The following is a 16,652-nucleotide window of genomic DNA, read 5'->3' as shown; positions in this document are numbered from 1 at the left end:
AGTCTATTTAAGGTATTTTATAACTACACTTCATAAACCTTATAGTCGTCCGCCTCGCGTATTATGTATATACAATTAATAAATAACGTTTTTCTAATTGTAGTTTTTTTTTGGCCATTATATACCATTTTGAAATTCTCACAAAAAGCCCTTGAATTTGATTCCCTTGTTGCAATATTTAAAAAAAATCACCTCGATTCTATAGCATCTCACAGTCGTCTTGTTGGTTTTTTTTTAATTTCACCTATCTAAGAACACTTGGGTTATTAAAACAAATCTAAGGATATCTGAATTACGTAAATCCGTTCAGCGGTTTCGAAGATATGAGGTAATAAATAATACATACAAGATACGCGCGAAAAACAAACAACAAATAAACAATAATTAACAACAACAACGAAACGAGAACAAAACGAAATAATAAAAATTACAAAGGAAGAAAATACGCCCAACAGTCTGGATTTAGTTAACGAATACTGTGAGGTAGGAGTATTAGTCACAGACAACAAATAAAGTAGTGTTTTGTGCTGTGAAGTGTGTGTGTGTGAAATGTCAAATCTTCTTTCACTTAATAACACAAAATCAAAAAATTAATCATAGTATAGGGTATTTCTGCAATAAATGAAAGGTAAAATTCACATTAAAATAAAAGAAAACATCTTCTTTTGATATGAAAATACGACATTTATAAAAATTATTAAAGTTATTATTTAATTTTATAAATGCACATTTAATAATACTCAATATCTTTATTTTTCATAATGGTTTGTGACTCATGTCTGCTTGGGTTCTTTTTATGTCGTTTGTATTGTTTTTGTGCAAACTCTATATATTTAACATAGAGGAATTAGAAATGGAAATGCATCGCACCCAAATGCAGCAACAAAATTGTCTGTCGTTTTTTGAAAGGGACGAGGTAAACTCAGTCATTGAAAATATTTAACAAGAATAAATAATAAAATATTTAACAAGAATAATATAATCTGTACACAGAACGTTAAATTAATGGATTGATGTTCTGTTCGTTCGTTCGTTAGAAGAATAGAATCGATTTTTCTTTTAGATATTGTTTTTATTACAAATTTATTATAAATTATAATTATGTTTTTGACGACCTCCGTGGCGCACTGGTACGCGCGGTGGATTTACAAGACGGAGGACCTAGGTTCGATCCCCGGCTGGGCCGATTGAGAATTTCTTAATTGTGCCAGGTCTGGCTGGTTACCACCCTACCTACAAAACGTATCGCTAAGCGATTTAGCGTTCCGGTATGATGTCGTGTAGAAATCATACCATCCATCTTAGATTGCATAATCACTTACCATCAGGTGAGACTGAAATCAAGGGCTAACATGTAAAGAATAACAAAAATAAAATAGAAATATTTTCAAATTGAACGTCACGTCATCTTTTACTGAATTAGAAGTTGTTGGCCGTTTTTTATGCCATTGAACTACTTACTACACAAACCGGAATATTTAGGGAGTTTTTTAGACGACGAAAACGATTACAACAATGAAACATCGATACAATCGAACAATCTAACGCGTTTGTTAGTTTTTTTACACGCGTTAGCCGCTCAACTATCCCAGTCGATTTTACAAACACTTCTAAATGCCCCGCTCTATATAGATATATCGTTGATTCTTTGACAGAGAGGTAACGTCTTGCGAGGTAGGTCCTTCTATTATTGGTCCGAGATAATTAATTTATTGTTTGTGAATCCGGGCTCAAAAGGGTTAGAACCCAGAGCCGTAAAGCTTATTATTAAAAATACAATGTATGTGAATCGAAACGAAAAGTGTCGCCCTAAAAGAACCTTTTTGAGAAGTGATATGGTTGTGTAAAAAGCCTAAAGTTGTGGACTATAGATTAAAAATATTTTTTTCATATTTTTTGAATAGTGATTACATGAACTTTTTTGTTAATAAATGTATTTTTGATAATACGAGCCAAAACACCTCTCGCCCATGACGGTATATTTCAACTGTTTCATGACGTCACTGTAACAAATCCCTTACAAACGGAGCGTTTCAAACAATTCTAATAGTGTGGAAACGTGTGTTTAATGCTTGGTTGTGGTCTTTTTTTTACTAGGGGAACGAAGCAAATAATATGTACGTTTGTCCTAACCTGTGTCCTGGTGTCAATCAGTTCCAGCAGGTCCTGCCAGGTCTCGCGCAGGCCCTCCTTCCACTGCGCGATGGTGGCGTTGTCCGAGTGGCCCATGGCGATCATCTGGTCGGCGATCCTCTCGGCCGTGGCCACACGCTCGGCGCCCACCGCTTGCGTCTCGCGCGCAAACTCCTTGAACCTCTCCCATAGCAACTACAACAATTGACCATAACTTTAGATTTAGTTTGTTAAAATAATACAATAGACATCAAATAAGATACAAATACGGACAAGTGCAAGTCGTAATCGCCCACCGAGGGTAACTAGCCACTTCCAAAGCATAGGCCATAGACCAGAGAAGATCTGAGTAAATTTAGTAAATATAGAATTAAGTTGGGCTTCACACCTAGACCATCCCGAAAACAAAGCTAGATATCATAAACTGTACCAAATATTTTTATTTTGAATCTTGGCATAGTGTGCAAACAAAAACAGCTTTTGCTCTATATGCTCAATCTTTTAAACTACGCAACGGATTTTAATGGGGTTTTTATCAATAGATAGATTCCATAGTAATATTTATATTACAGTTTAAACTATAGTGATTCAGGGTTCTACCGAACCACGACGTTACGACGAGGTCGCGAGCTACTTAAAGGATTTTATGTCTTTACACTCACTGTGACATGGTCGTAGTCCTGTCCCAGCTCCTGCGAGCTGGCGACCAGCTCCCTCTCCGTGATCCACTGCTCCAGGTCGTCCACCTCGCGCGACAGCTGGAACAGCCGCAACGCCTCGTCGAGCTTGGCGCGTCTCTCGCCGGCCAGGTCTTTGAGACCCGCGTACAGTTTGTCCACTTGCGACTGCTTCACGGAGATTTGTTCGCTATTGGAAGAAATTATTTAATATTAATTTAAGTATTTGAGATATCAAATTGTCTGGCTTTTGGGAAGATACACTATCCCGGGGTGCTGTGAGCTATATTTTATCCCCGTATTCCTAAAGGGACGGGACTACGCAGGTGAAAGTGCGTGGCGTCTGCTAGTTCTATATAATCTGTCATAATATTGACGTAAAGGCATCATTAGAATTGTTTGGAAAGGTTTTTAGGGTTCCATAGTCAACAATGAACCCTTATACTGTCTGTCTGTCTGTCTGTCCCAATGTAGAACAGAGACTATTAGTACTAAAAAGCTGTAATACTAAACCTCCTCTACATTATAAAGTGAATTTTGAATTGAAATTGTGAATTTTTCCACCCAAAGATTCCAAATATTCTCTCCCAAAAATCGGCTAATGCGTTTTCAACTTAAATTATCTCAGAGGATGTTTTTCACTCGTCAGTTGACCGGCAGTCCCTTCTACATGTCTGAAAAAATATCGGTTGATGAGCCAAATAAGGTTTCGAATTACCTCAAAGGATGTTCCTCGCTGGTCAGTTGGCGGACAGTCTCTCCCAGCTGTCGGATGGTCTGCGCGTAGTCATCCACTGCCTGCTCCAGGATCTCGTGCTTCTTCATCAGGTTCTGCGCGGAGATCTCGTCCTTGCCGCGATCCTCCACCATCATGTACAGCTCCTGTTCACTCATCCACGCCTCCGCTTCGTTTGCGTCGAAGAGGTACTGTTGAGCTTTCTCCCATTGGGACAGATTGTCTTTCCTTTGGTCGATGGCATCTGCAAATGCAATACTTTTGAGATACCTTTTCAATGTTTTATCGGGATTACAACTTAAAGGACAACAAAACACATATATCGCCTCGGACACATACATATCGTGGTATGCTTTGAAGTATGGAGTTTCATACAAAGTATACTGAATGGCTCGAGACGATAGGCAGCCAGTCCATGTCCAAGGCGTTATATTGAGTTGGTTAAACTGTGAAATTACGGAAAAATCCGAAGTGCCAAGTAGGAAGAGTGTAGATTTTATCACACAAGTATTTATTTCATAAAATATTATTTACATAGCAATATAGTGATTGGATCCACCCTAGTAAGTTTACAATGTTACTACTGCACTTGTTTTATTCTATTATGGTTATGTTCGTAAATTATTACTATTCATTGAGATACAAAACTAATGGAGATTTGAATTTTTCTTGAAAAGAAAATTATACTCATTAAACATACCTTTAAGTTCTCGCCACCGCGCGGTGAGTTCGTCAATAAGCTTTTTAAATTCGGGCGCATCTTCGTGTCCCTCGTCGATCAGCTTCTGTCCGTTGGAGATGACCGTCAGTATCCGCGGCTCGTGGTTATCGGTCTCCGTCTTCAGCGACTGGTTCTTCTTCTGGAGCATTTGCACATTGAACAAGGAGTTTCCGTAATCGGTGCTGGTCGCCAACGGCATCTTCTCGTGGATCCACAACTTCTCATCCTCGACATCGCGACGGAACTGGAACGCCTCCTTCTTCTTGGCCAAATGACGCTGGCGATCCAGCAGAGGCGCTTTCAACTGCTCGAAACGGTTCTCCACCAACTTCTTCTTCTCTTTGATCTCCTCCATCTTGTCGGGCACTGTCTTCTGCAGGTACTCCGCCTGGGTTTCCAGTTCTGTCACTTGCTTGGCTTTCACCGCCATCTGAGTCTCTATCATCTGTTGCTTCTGCATCAGAATGTTCACAGATGCCAGATCAGTGCCGGTGTCTGTGTTCTCGATTTGCTTCTCGAGCTCGTTCATCCACGAGTCGATGTCGTCGCAAGTCTGGTGGAGGAGAACCTCGCGGTTGGCGTCGAAGAGACGCTCGCCCTTGTCCTTGGTCGTCGTTTGGAGGTTCTCGAATTGGTCTTGGAGTTCGTGCATCTTGGGTGAAATGATCTCAACGAACTCCGGCTTCTGTTTCATGAGCTCTTCAGCTGCGTTCTGTACTGCGAACAGGCGTTCCTTGTTAGCCGCGATTTCAGCCTCGAATGCTTGATGACGCGTCCATTTTGAGTGGATAGTTTTGGCCGAGCGGTAAGTATCGTCTTGAGCGGTCAGATTCTTTTCTTGCACCCATTCGGCTAACTCGTCGCAATCTTGGAGGAATTGATGTAGTTGGAGTTGATCCTGGAGTTTCTCCATTTGTTGCAGCGCCTTATCTCTGTTCGAATCTCGCCTTCCTCTGATGCTTTCGGCCTTGCGTTGGATCTTGTCGGCGTCGAAATGTCTCTCTTCGACGAGGCGGTTGGCGAACTGTACGACCGAGTTGATCTTGTCGTCGTTAGCTTCCATGGTGGTTAAGAAGGCCTCGTGTTCCTTGATAGTATTTTCGGCCTGCTCCAAGTTTGCCGGTGGTTCAGCCTTAGCAAGCCTGTGGATAAAATCATATTAAACGAACATTAGTGCAGCTCCTGTCGAGAGTGCTTTAAAGATCATACATTAATGTGACTTTGATATTTTTTTACTCTCTTCTCTAATCCATTAATTAGGGTATTTGACTATGGATCATGTGGTCCTGGTTTAGGAAAATAGGTATAATATTTGTTTTTTTTTTCTTCATTTCAAGTAATTGTCAATAACAGCCCACGGTTTACACGTTGATGAAGTTACAGAGTTCCGTAAGCCTCTCATGATTTCCTCCAAAACTACTAACCCGATTTTCAAAATTCTTCCACCAATGGAAAGCTTTGTTTTATCCCCGTATTCTTACGGAAATGGGAACTACTCCAAATTCTGTGTCAGCAGCTTCTGCCAAATCCCCTCAAGTTTTGGGAGAGGTCTGGCTCTCCTGGATCTTTAAAATTAGGTTGATGATGACTTACCTGTGTTCCTGGTGAGACAGCAGCACTTCAGCCTGCCTGGCGTCGCGCTGCAGCAGCTGCAGCTCCAGGCTCTGAGTCAGCAGCTGCTGGCGGTTCTCCCACATCTGCTGCAGCTCCGCCCAACCCTCGCGCAGAGCCTTCAAACGCTCGCGCAGGAACATGTACTGAGGATCGTCTTGTGTTGATGGATCCTGATAAAGATTGTATCAAATTAATATCAGTGACTTTAAGGAGATATGCAATTTAGTCTTCGAAAGTAGTTTTAAATTATTCTATCATGTAAATGCACTAAGGTAGATAGCAGTATTGCATTGTTGGACTTTTAATTTCTAAATTCGATCCAAGAATGCTATTTCTGTAATGGGCATCATCAACCTCAGTAATAATTCATTTTTCTTTAAGTTATTTAAATTTAATAAAATTGTGAGTTGAGATTGGGTAGGGATAGGGAAGAAGTGCACATAAGTCAAAGCGAAGCTTGACCGGGTCCGCTAGTAATTGTTACTTGTATGTATGTGATGTCACCAAACTTGGACTAAATCGTAAAAATAGGACGTTTGAATCACATAATCTACTTTTGCATAATTTACAAAACTTCACAGGCTTACCACAATTTGTAGTACATTGTTGTTGTCAAATTCTGAACTTAAGAAGAATTAAAATTAATTGAAAGACCATTTAGAAAATTGAGATAGATGAAGAAACTTACCGCAGTAATCTTCTCTCCATACTCCATCATCTTGGCGTACTCGTCCTTGTAATTGTCGATCTCTTCCTTGATGGTCTGGTGTTGAGACAGCAACTTCTCTGCCTCCGGCAAGCTTGCTGGTATATCTATTGAAGAATTATTGCTCTTTATATTATGAAGTCATGCCGAAGTTAATAAATTTTGTTAGGCTAATAAAATTAATTATGGTAGTGTGCGCCAAATTTTGGGGCCGCTCTGAACACGAAGCGTAACGGTATAAAGGAATAGAAAAGGGCAGGACTATAAAAATTACGTAATTCATGGCCATTTCTTTCGACTTCGATTTTTGTATTGTAATCTCCACTAGTTTATAAGCTCCTGACAAAAATTAATCATGTCCTAGCGAAGTTATATTATTAACTATAGTTTGGTTTGTGCCTTCAGAAAACCCTTGAAGTTTGGCGCATATTATATTGTTCATATCATTGTTGTCACAAATTGCTGTTGGTTGAGCACACATAAATTAATTGATTGATGTAAAATATCACGCAAACTGATCACTTACCTTCGGAAGCGACGTCGGTCTGGGTTTTGGTGAGCCAGGCCTGGAAGTGGTCCACTGACCGCAAGAACCGGTGCAAGTCTCCCGCCTCTTCCAACTTCGAGTCGCGTTCTTTGAGCTGATAGATGAAAAGGGTTATATTATTATGTATCAAATCAATATAAGAAAACGGAGGTTCTTACTAATGGGGCACATACAAATGATTGGAGAAACTGATGGACGTTTGCCTTACAAGCAGCTGCATCGATCGATATCCCAATATGTGGAATGGCGACCACGATTGATTGATGAATTTGGGTGTAATTCAAGTCCATAGTATCATCGTCATCATATTTGTTGTGAGCACCAGAACAATACCCTGCAATATGTGACATAACCTAGAAAAAGCTCCCAGCTCAGCATATCTATGCTAATATTACAAAGCTGAAGAGTTTGTTTTGCTCAAACGCGCTAATCTCAGGAACTGGTCCGATATGAAGAATTCTTTCAGTGTTAGATAGCCCATTTATCATAATTTCTATTCTGATCAATTCTTATTTATTATTAGAAATAGGATAAACTCCCTTTCATTTTTGATTCCCCAATATTGTTGAAGGTCTTTCATGATTAAATTGTTTTATTATAATAACTTGACAAATGGAAGGCTATAGGCTATTTTTTATCACCGTACTCCTGCGGGAACGGGAACCACGCGGGTGAAAAAGCGCGGCGTCTATTAGTTGCTATATACTCCCCATAAGCAAAGAGCTGATTGACAGCTTGGACTAAGAAAGTGAAGTCTCACCATCTGCGTGAGCTGGTCCCAGTTGTCGGTGATGGTGTGGATCCTCTCGCGGATGAGGCGCGCCTCCTCGGGATGCTCGTCCTCCACGGCGCTGGCTTCGTTCTCCAGAGACGTGATGCGCGCCTGGATAGCGGCCAGGTCACGCTCCATGCCGGACAGGCGACGTTGGAGAGTCATCACGCCTGACAAAATATCATTTTATATTAGCAGGCACAGAGTTAAATCGCAGGGTTGGGTTAGGTTAGGTTATTATACAGGGTCGTCGTCGTCGTCGTCGTCAACCCATATTCGGCTCACTGCTGAGCTCGAGTCTCCTCTCAGAATGAGAGGAGTTAGGCCAATAGTCCACCACGCTGGCCCAATGCGGATTGGCAGACTTCACACACGCAGAGAATTAAGATAATTCTCTGGTATGCAGGTTTCCTCACGATGTTATCCTTCAACGATATTACAGGGTGATTGATTATACATATATATCGACGTAACACACGCCTTTAACTAACCTTGCATTTTAAAGCTTTAAACTTTGACTACGTCATAATTATAAGGATGCGTGTAAGGTACACATTTCAAGATCTATTTACAAAAGAAATATTATTTCCTCCGAAAATATTAATTTGAGAACACATGTTCTTTGAACATTTTTAATTACTTTTTTTAAACAATATAACCCTAGAGTTATGAAAAATACTCCCGAGCAGCCTGTATAGTATTTTCCTGACACTCATGTATTTCATTGTATAGACAACACACACAAGCATAGTGTGTGTATGTGTCATGCGCCTGTAAGGCCTATAACGCTGTTCACGACATATTTTGAGAGAGAAAAACAAATGTTGACCAATACCAGCCGAATTGATAATATCGCGATAGAACGGATGAGTGAGCGTTATTTTCGACTCTACAGAGAATGTAGTGGTGCACATTATAGACCAAAATGAATAGAAATATATTTCAAACTCAGGTTGGATATTTTACATCTTTACCAATATCTATGGACAATCTCATAGCTCATAGATATTGTTGAATTAGAATATTTATTTATCTGATACATCGTTATCTACCCATATTCGGCTCACTTCTGAGCTCGAATCTCCTCTCAGAATGAGAGGGCATGAATGAAAATCAGAATGTGAAGTCTGGCCCAATGCGGATTGGCAGACTTCACACACGCAGAGAATTAAGAAAATCCTTCACCGTTTGAAACACGTGATATTTTTTTTTTAAATGCACACAACAGAAAAGTTGGAGATGCATGCCCTGGACCGGATTCGAACCCACGCCCTCCGGAATCGGAGGCAGAGGTCATATCCACTGGGCTATCACGGCTTTCTGATATGTATATCTACCTATTAAGCAAAATAATTGTATTTTCTTATTATATTTGGCACTCACCGTTGAGATCCATCTCGAGGTTGTCAGTCTGTTGCAGGATGCGCTTCTTGTCCTCGATCCACGACACAGTCTCGCGGCACTCGATGTAGAACGTCTGCACGCCTTGCGCGGACTTCAGCTCGTCTTTCTTACCCTCCGCCTGTTACATGAAACACATTATTTCATCTACTCAAGCATTAATGACGATAGTATAGACTTTCTTTATTTTCTTTCCACAGTCCATTTTACTTTATCTATAGAGATAAAGTAATATTTCACTATGACGGAATCGTAGATAGCTTAAAATCCCTCTCTACTAACTCTAATTTTGGCAAAGTATATATTTTCCCGAAGCATACTCTGCGTATTGCCGGGCTCGCTCCGAGGGCGAGAACATTTCTACTATTCAACAAGTTTGTTTTACAAATCGTAAAATAATCCAAGATGATAGACTGATGGTAACTAGACAGATGATGACGTAACCCTGAACTAGCTTGTAAGCAGGGTCGTATCTACCGCCATGACAGCCGTATCAATTATACGGGGCCCTTAAGTGTGAAGCAAAAATTAGTAAAATGTATCCCACAATCTTACTTAATTTGGTGCTTCCCGTAGAAAAAAAAACATAACATAAAAAAACTGCTACAGAGATTTTCGGGATTTGCCGCTCGTTATTGTGCCCCCTAACTAACTTTGATACGGGGCCCCTCCAAGGCAAGCTGCGCCACTGCTTGTAAGTCGAGCTGAGCAAGGTATACCTTCTCTCTGAGCGTGCTCCACGCGTTGTTGAGCTCGGCCTGCCGCTCCTGTATGGCGGGCGCCTGCGGGTGCTCCACGTGGATCAGCTGCCGCGCCAGCTGGTTCACGACGGCCACGCGCGACGCGTTCGCGTTCATCTCCTTGTCGAAACCGTCGTATCTACAAAATATACGCCGAATCAATATACTATTTTTCGGTATAAACTCGTTATATTTATGTGTAATATTAGCGTAAGGTATTTTTATTTTAGAACTTGGACATTGCTCATTTATCCCATTATTTTGACAATTGTAATTAAATATATCCATTTAATTACAATTGTCAAAATAATGGGATAAATGGGATTTATTTAATTTAATTAGCGTTAACTAATCTACTATTATGACATTACTATATCTGACATTTATAATATTTAAAATCTTGAACATTCTAATTTAATTCTATAAATGTTCCGCTCAAGTTTCTACTTCATTTTTATCTTATTTTAATTTTGTCTAATGAAATGTAATATATTTATCTCTTATTGCATATGACATTATTATTTTTAGCAATGCCCTGACAGGGCCTCATGTATCATGCATGCTAAGCTTATGTTTTAGTTTGTAAGTGCATGGATGCTAAGTAAATAAAATATCTCAATATCTCAAGGTTGCCTGTCCACCAGAGCGGAGCGAGGTTGCGGAGCGGAGTTGCAGACTATGTTTAATAAATAAATGTTAGATTTAATTTATTTAACCCCGCTCCGTTTCTCCCGTACGCTTACTGGTTTTATATGAATTTTTAAGCTAACTCACAAGCCCCTGTCCACTTAACAGGAGTGGAGATTTTGTACAATCCTATTGGTTAATATTTCTCCGTTTCTCGGCTCCGCTGCCTCGCTCCACTTCGTTCCACACAGAGATCTGATCTGTTGTGGACTTACCTGTGCTTCATAATCTCCACATCGTCAATGTCCTTAGGCGGCAGCATGGTGTCGAGCATGCGGTCCTTCTCCGCGATCCACTGGTCCGCAGCATCAGCCTCGGCCAGCAGCTTGAACAGCGAGAGCGCGTCGAGCAGCCGCTGCTTGCGCAGTCGCGCCAGCTCGGCCAGCTCGCCGTGACGCGCGTCGATGGCCGCCAGTCTTTCGCGGACTTCGCCGCTGTTCGCGTCTTCGGGACTTAGTTCGCTTGCCTGGTTAAAAGAAAGGATTCAATTTATTATAAAAAAAAACAGATAATATATAGAAGTAGGGCAGTCTTATTCCGATTGAACCATTGAATTTTTGACTGAGGAAAATTACATCATCAACACAACCCATATTCGGCTCACTGTTGCGCACGAGAGGAGTTGCTCTTAATGAGAGGGGTGACCCGCATTGAGCCAGAGTGAAGGTCTAACGCCTACTTAGACCGTCACGCTGGCCCATTTCGGTTCGGCAGACTTCACATACGCAGAGAATTAAGATAACTCTCAGGTATGCAGGTTTCCTCACAATGATTTTCCTTCACTTAAAATGCACATAACTGATAAGTTGGGAGATGCATGCCCCGGACCGGGTTCGAACCTGGGCTATTATAACGGCTTCTATTATTTTTTGCTTTACATCAAAACACAACAAAATAAATATAAATATAAAATATAAATACAACAAAATAAAACAATACAGAGCATACAAAAATGAAATATACAAAATGAATGAAATTAGGATTTCTTAATACATAAGTAATGAAAAAAATGCATATTACTATAACTTTCCCACTAATTTTCAATTATTGTTACGTTAGAATTTTGACTTAAATCAAGTGTACCCAAAAGTACTATATTTACCTGTTGCTTCAACTGCTGGATGACGTTGGCATAGTGCTTCAGTTCGTCGGTGACGTCTTTGTGTTTCTTCAGCAAGCTTTGCACTTGAGCCTCATCCACGCCCGTGTCTTCGGACGACACCAGTCTGCGAGTAAATTATCACCATTAACTACCCATGTTGAGCACTCAGACCAATTTTACAGGTACCTGCCTTGCTAGACCCTATATATTTACCCCTCTGGCAAACTGTTCCTATACAATCAATGTTTCATTGTTGTAATCGTTTTCGTCGTGTAAAGAGCTCCCTAAAATGTTGTTTTGTGTAGTTGCATGGCATAAAACGTGATCAACAACTTCTAGTTTACTAAAAAATTAAGTTACATTTCACAAGAAAATATTTCTAACTTAATTATATCAAATTTGTAATACTAAAACCAATCGATTCTTCTGAGCGAACAGCAAAACATCGATTAAGTAATCGAATATTCTGTGTAACGAGTCTAAGCATTCTAATTGTTAGACTGTGTAAAAATTACATGTGTGTGTATTTAGTGTAAGGACACAGAATATATTTATTGGTGTTGAATATTTTTGTGAGTTTACCTTGTCCCCCTCAAAAAACGGCAGACAATTTTGTTGGAGAATTTGGGTGTAAAACATCTCCATATCTAATTTATATGTTCAACACGTGTCTCCTCTCTGAATGAGACGAGTTAGGCTCCATCACGCTGGCTCAATGTGGATTGGCAAACTTCACACACATAGAGAATTAAGAAAATTTTCAGGTTTCCTCACTATCTTTTTCCCTCACCAAACGGACCGACAGAGGAGTCTTATTAAAAGGGTCCCCTTGTTTATGGAACCCTAAAACCATCGATGAGTTTCTTTTATGCTATGAAACCAACCTGAGCGTGTCCAGCATCCAGTTGTCGATGTCATCAGCATCGGCGAACAGTTGGTGGTAGCGCACGGCGGCGTCCAGGCGGTTCTTGCGCAGGGAGACCACGTCCAGCAGGTGGTTCCATTGGGACAGGATGTCGCGGAGACGGTCCTGGGGGATAACAACCCGTCAATATTTGGAGCCAGACTTAAGCTGAGGTATCAAAACAGTATCGGCAATATAGTCGGTACCTGGATCCTGTCGGCGCCGAAGTGTCCCTGCGAGATGAGCTCGTCGCCAACGGCAGCTACACGCATGAGCTGCGGCTCGTGCGCCTGCATGTCCGCCTCCAAAGCCTTGTGCTTCGATATCAGCAGGTACACTGTGCAAAAATTACATCAAATTTATCACACTATCACACTAATATCACACTGTCACACTAATATTATAAAGGCGAAAGTTTGTGTGTAAGTATGTTTGTTCCTCTTTTACGCTGCGGCTACTGAAGCGATTTTGCTGAATTTTGGAATGGAAATAGATTTTACTCTGGATTAACACATAGGCTACTTTTCATCCCCGAAAAATCCATGGTTCCCGCGGGATTTGTGGAAAAACTGAATTTCACGCGGACGAAGTCGCGGGCGTCCGCTAGTTTCAAATAAACTTGGAAATGTATAACATGATTGGCTACTTATATACCTATTGTTAAAATTATCTCATCATATTATTACCTGACGTTCGAAAGTGCTTGTAAACTAAGCCTAATTGAAATAAATGAATATTGACTATTGACTTTAAGCTGCTATTGATGTCATAGCACAGTGAATATTACTAGTGATGACCTATGGTTCGGAAACTTGGTCATTAACTATGGGCCTCATAAGAAGACTCTAGTCACAGTGGGCGACGGAACAAGCAATGCCAGGAGTATCTCTGCGTGATTGAATCAGATATGAGGAGATCTGCAGAAAAAAAGTCACCAACATAGCTCAACGATTCGCGAAGCTGAAGTGGCAATAGGTGGGGCACATAGTTCGAAGTGCCGAGGCATATAGCACATTTGGAAAAGTGCTGGGATGGAGACCTCACACTAGAAAGCAATGTGTTAGTCCCCCACCAGGTGGACTGACGACATCAAACGAGTCGCAGGGATTCGCTGGATACAGACTGCAATCGTGATGTTTGGAAGTCCCTACAAAAGGCCTATGTCCCGCAGCGGACGTCCATCGGCTGATATGATGATGATGATGAAGCTACTCAAGCACTTTTGCAGTGGAGTCTATATGTATACAGTACCACTGTTATCTGTAAATTATCTCTTAAATAGCACTCAACAATTTAGAAGAGTGCACAATCCAGAAAGCTAATGAAAAATCCTGGGATTCCTTACCAGTGGTAAGGTCATGTCCGATGTCATCCACAGACACGATCTGCTCCTTCTCCTTGATCCAGTTCTCCTCGTCAGCCATGTCCCAGTAGAACTGCCACAGCTTACGGCTGTCTTCCAAGCGCTTTCTATAGAATTATACACCAGGTTTAGTTTATTAATGTTAACAATGGCCTTCAGTGACCTGATGGATGTTAGAAGGCTAAAGCGCCTCCAACCTAACAAAAATTGACAAATAAGTAAATTAGCCAGCATGACCTTCAGCGGAAGATCAGCTGCACATGCCATTAAGTATCCACAAGCAATTTGCTTATAGCTGATGCAGTTATAAGCAAAGATTGCACAATATAAATTGAATACAAAAAAAAATATTAACATAGGCATAAAAAGAATTGATCACAAGCCAAAGAACTTTTTCTGTAACCGACCAAGTGCTGCTTTGGCTAACTTTACCTTTTAATTTTAAATTAATGTACTTTCATCTATCCTCTGAAAGTCAAAAAGATTTCAAATAAATCTGACAGTTCAAATCGAGTCACAATGGAGCTCAAGCGTTAATTAATTACGGTTATGGTTACAAATCATATATACAAGTAAAGTAATTATTTCACTGCGGTTGTAGTTAAAGTTGCCTCTAAACTAGTCGAGCATACTCCGACGTTGCATCGCGTGAGTTTTAACCAATGGTATGTGGATTTTCATCCTACTCCTAGTGAATAAGCCCGCTTCCAACTTAGATTGCATCATCACTTACCATGAGGTGAGATTGTAGTCAAGAGCTAACATTGTAGAGAATAACAGTAAAAAAAAAATGACCTGCGCTCGACAGCAAGGTGCACCAGTTCGGCGTAAGCGTTCTCGAGCTGCTGGATACGTTCCACGGTGATGGCGGGGTCGCACGGCCGGTAGCCGCCCTCTTCCTGCTCCAAGAATCGCTGCGAATGGCCCACGACCACCTAAAACCAGACGGTGAGTTAGTTTAAAAAAAATACAAAACCCCTGACAGTAACTCGAGGTATACCTTCCCAGGATCAGAAACACTGATTACTGTTTTTATTATAATTGAATTATCTTACTTTCAAGAAGATGATAAAAGTTGATGGTTCTGTTTCCTATTGTACCTATAATGCCCGGCCCACACGGCATTGATAAAACTGTACAAACAAACTGCACAGTAGTGCAAACTTCCATAGTATGAAAACAACAAAACGTTTTATCGTTTTTATCGGCTTAAGAGGAGAGATTTGGAGTTCAGAACAACCACGTTGCCCCATGAGCATCAGTTGCCAGATTTAGAGTGACCATTTTAGACCATGCTGTTTGATGGTAATGATAACTACTGGGACCGACGGCTCAACAAGCTCGACACATGGTGTTCAACTCTAGACAGCAAGATTTTTTTCATCATCATCATCATTAGCGCGTCAATCCACAGCTGAAGAAGCTTCTTGCATGGACTTCCAAACACAACAGGCTTTAGCTGCCAGCAGCCAGCAGGTCCCTGCAAACCCCATGTCATTGGTCCATCTAGGGATACTTGATGAACAAATGACATGGGGTTAGCTAGAGTAGAGTAGGTGGACTAGAATTTTTTAAACTGCAATATATTTTCATAGCCCAACTTGAAATCTGGCTTAAAATACAGTTGAACCTATCTGGATCAACAAGGCTACAGTTAGATAAGTCAATATCTGAGTCTCTTACCTTGACGCGCTCTCCCAACACATTGATGTCGGCTTCAACCAGAGCATGCTTCTGCAACAGGTCTTCGACGCCCATCAGATGTTTGCCGTAGTCGTCTGTCAGTAGACGCATCTTGATCTCCTCCATCGAATCCAGGATGTACAGCATTTCCTGGGAACAATAAAAAATACTGTTAAACTAAATGCTAATAAAAGTTTTTTTTTTGTGTCTGCCTGCAGTCTGACTAAAAGAAGTTCTTTCAGGCTGAATGTTGGCTTGGCCTAAGCACGCACCTAAGGTCTTCACGGAATATTACGCATCTTAGGTTCCCCATTTTGGTGCACTTTGGGTGACGTCACAGTGTCACAACTCAATCATCATCAATCCATATTCGGCTCACTATCTATCTACTTTCCTGGGCCTTTTCCGCACTTGGTCAACAGGGTTGGTAGTTGTACGTAATCGGCTCACTGTTGAGCAGGAGTTTCTTTTTGAGAATGAGAGCGGTTAGGCTAATAGAAGACATCACATACAGAGAAGAATTTAGAAAATTCTGTTAAGCAGGTTTCTTCACGATGAGAATGAGGAGAAATTCGGTTTAAATCGCTCTTGTGCCATGTCGTGGTATGCTCCATTAACAAACACCTGGGATCAACACCAAAAACCAGACCCGGACAAGTGATCAGTTCTAACTAGAGATAGTTCCACTGGTGGTAAGAGACATACATTCACTGGTGTTTCAATATTCTTGCCCCCTAAAACCTTCCTATAGTCTATGTGAACCTAACAATATCCCTTATGGTGAGATTCCTCAGGTCTGCTTCATTTTCAGCAACTCCCATCTTTCAGCACTCAGCTATGAAGTGATAGCTTGTCTCCTCTCCACA

At 40.9% G+C, this 16,652-nt stretch overlaps 1 protein-coding gene across 2 annotated transcripts in view; it reads right to left on the bottom strand.

Moving 5' to 3' along the window:
* Positions 1-16,652, bottom strand: part of LOC112046693 (spectrin beta chain) — an 83,677-nt gene that overhangs the window by 20,078 nt on the left and 46,947 nt on the right. For both annotated transcript variants that reach the window (XM_024083419.2, XM_052886280.1), the window contains exons 11-27: positions 15,787-15,936; positions 14,899-15,038; positions 14,086-14,210; positions 12,947-13,077; positions 12,721-12,866; positions 11,837-11,960; positions 10,950-11,200; positions 10,027-10,186; positions 9,290-9,428; positions 7,895-8,076; positions 7,114-7,228; positions 6,570-6,694; positions 5,861-6,051; positions 4,247-5,409; positions 3,529-3,790; positions 2,796-3,000; positions 2,134-2,328 (exon numbers count right to left, since the gene is read on the bottom strand). In XM_024083419.2, coding sequence (XP_023939187.2) covers positions 2,134-2,328; positions 2,796-3,000; positions 3,529-3,790; positions 4,247-5,409; positions 5,861-6,051; positions 6,570-6,694; positions 7,114-7,228; positions 7,895-8,076; positions 9,290-9,428; positions 10,027-10,186; positions 10,950-11,200; positions 11,837-11,960; positions 12,721-12,866; positions 12,947-13,077; positions 14,086-14,210; positions 14,899-15,038; positions 15,787-15,936 — 3,804 coding nt within the window. The remainder of the gene's footprint in view (positions 1-2,133; positions 2,329-2,795; positions 3,001-3,528; positions 3,791-4,246; positions 5,410-5,860; positions 6,052-6,569; positions 6,695-7,113; positions 7,229-7,894; positions 8,077-9,289; positions 9,429-10,026; positions 10,187-10,949; positions 11,201-11,836; positions 11,961-12,720; positions 12,867-12,946; positions 13,078-14,085; positions 14,211-14,898; positions 15,039-15,786; positions 15,937-16,652) is intronic.

The sequence above is a fragment of the Bicyclus anynana genome, chromosome 16, assembly GCF_947172395.1.
Source record: "Bicyclus anynana chromosome 16, ilBicAnyn1.1, whole genome shotgun sequence".
NCBI lineage: Eukaryota > Metazoa > Arthropoda > Insecta > Lepidoptera > Nymphalidae > Bicyclus > Bicyclus anynana.
This window is presented reverse-complemented; position numbering and strand designations above follow the sequence as displayed.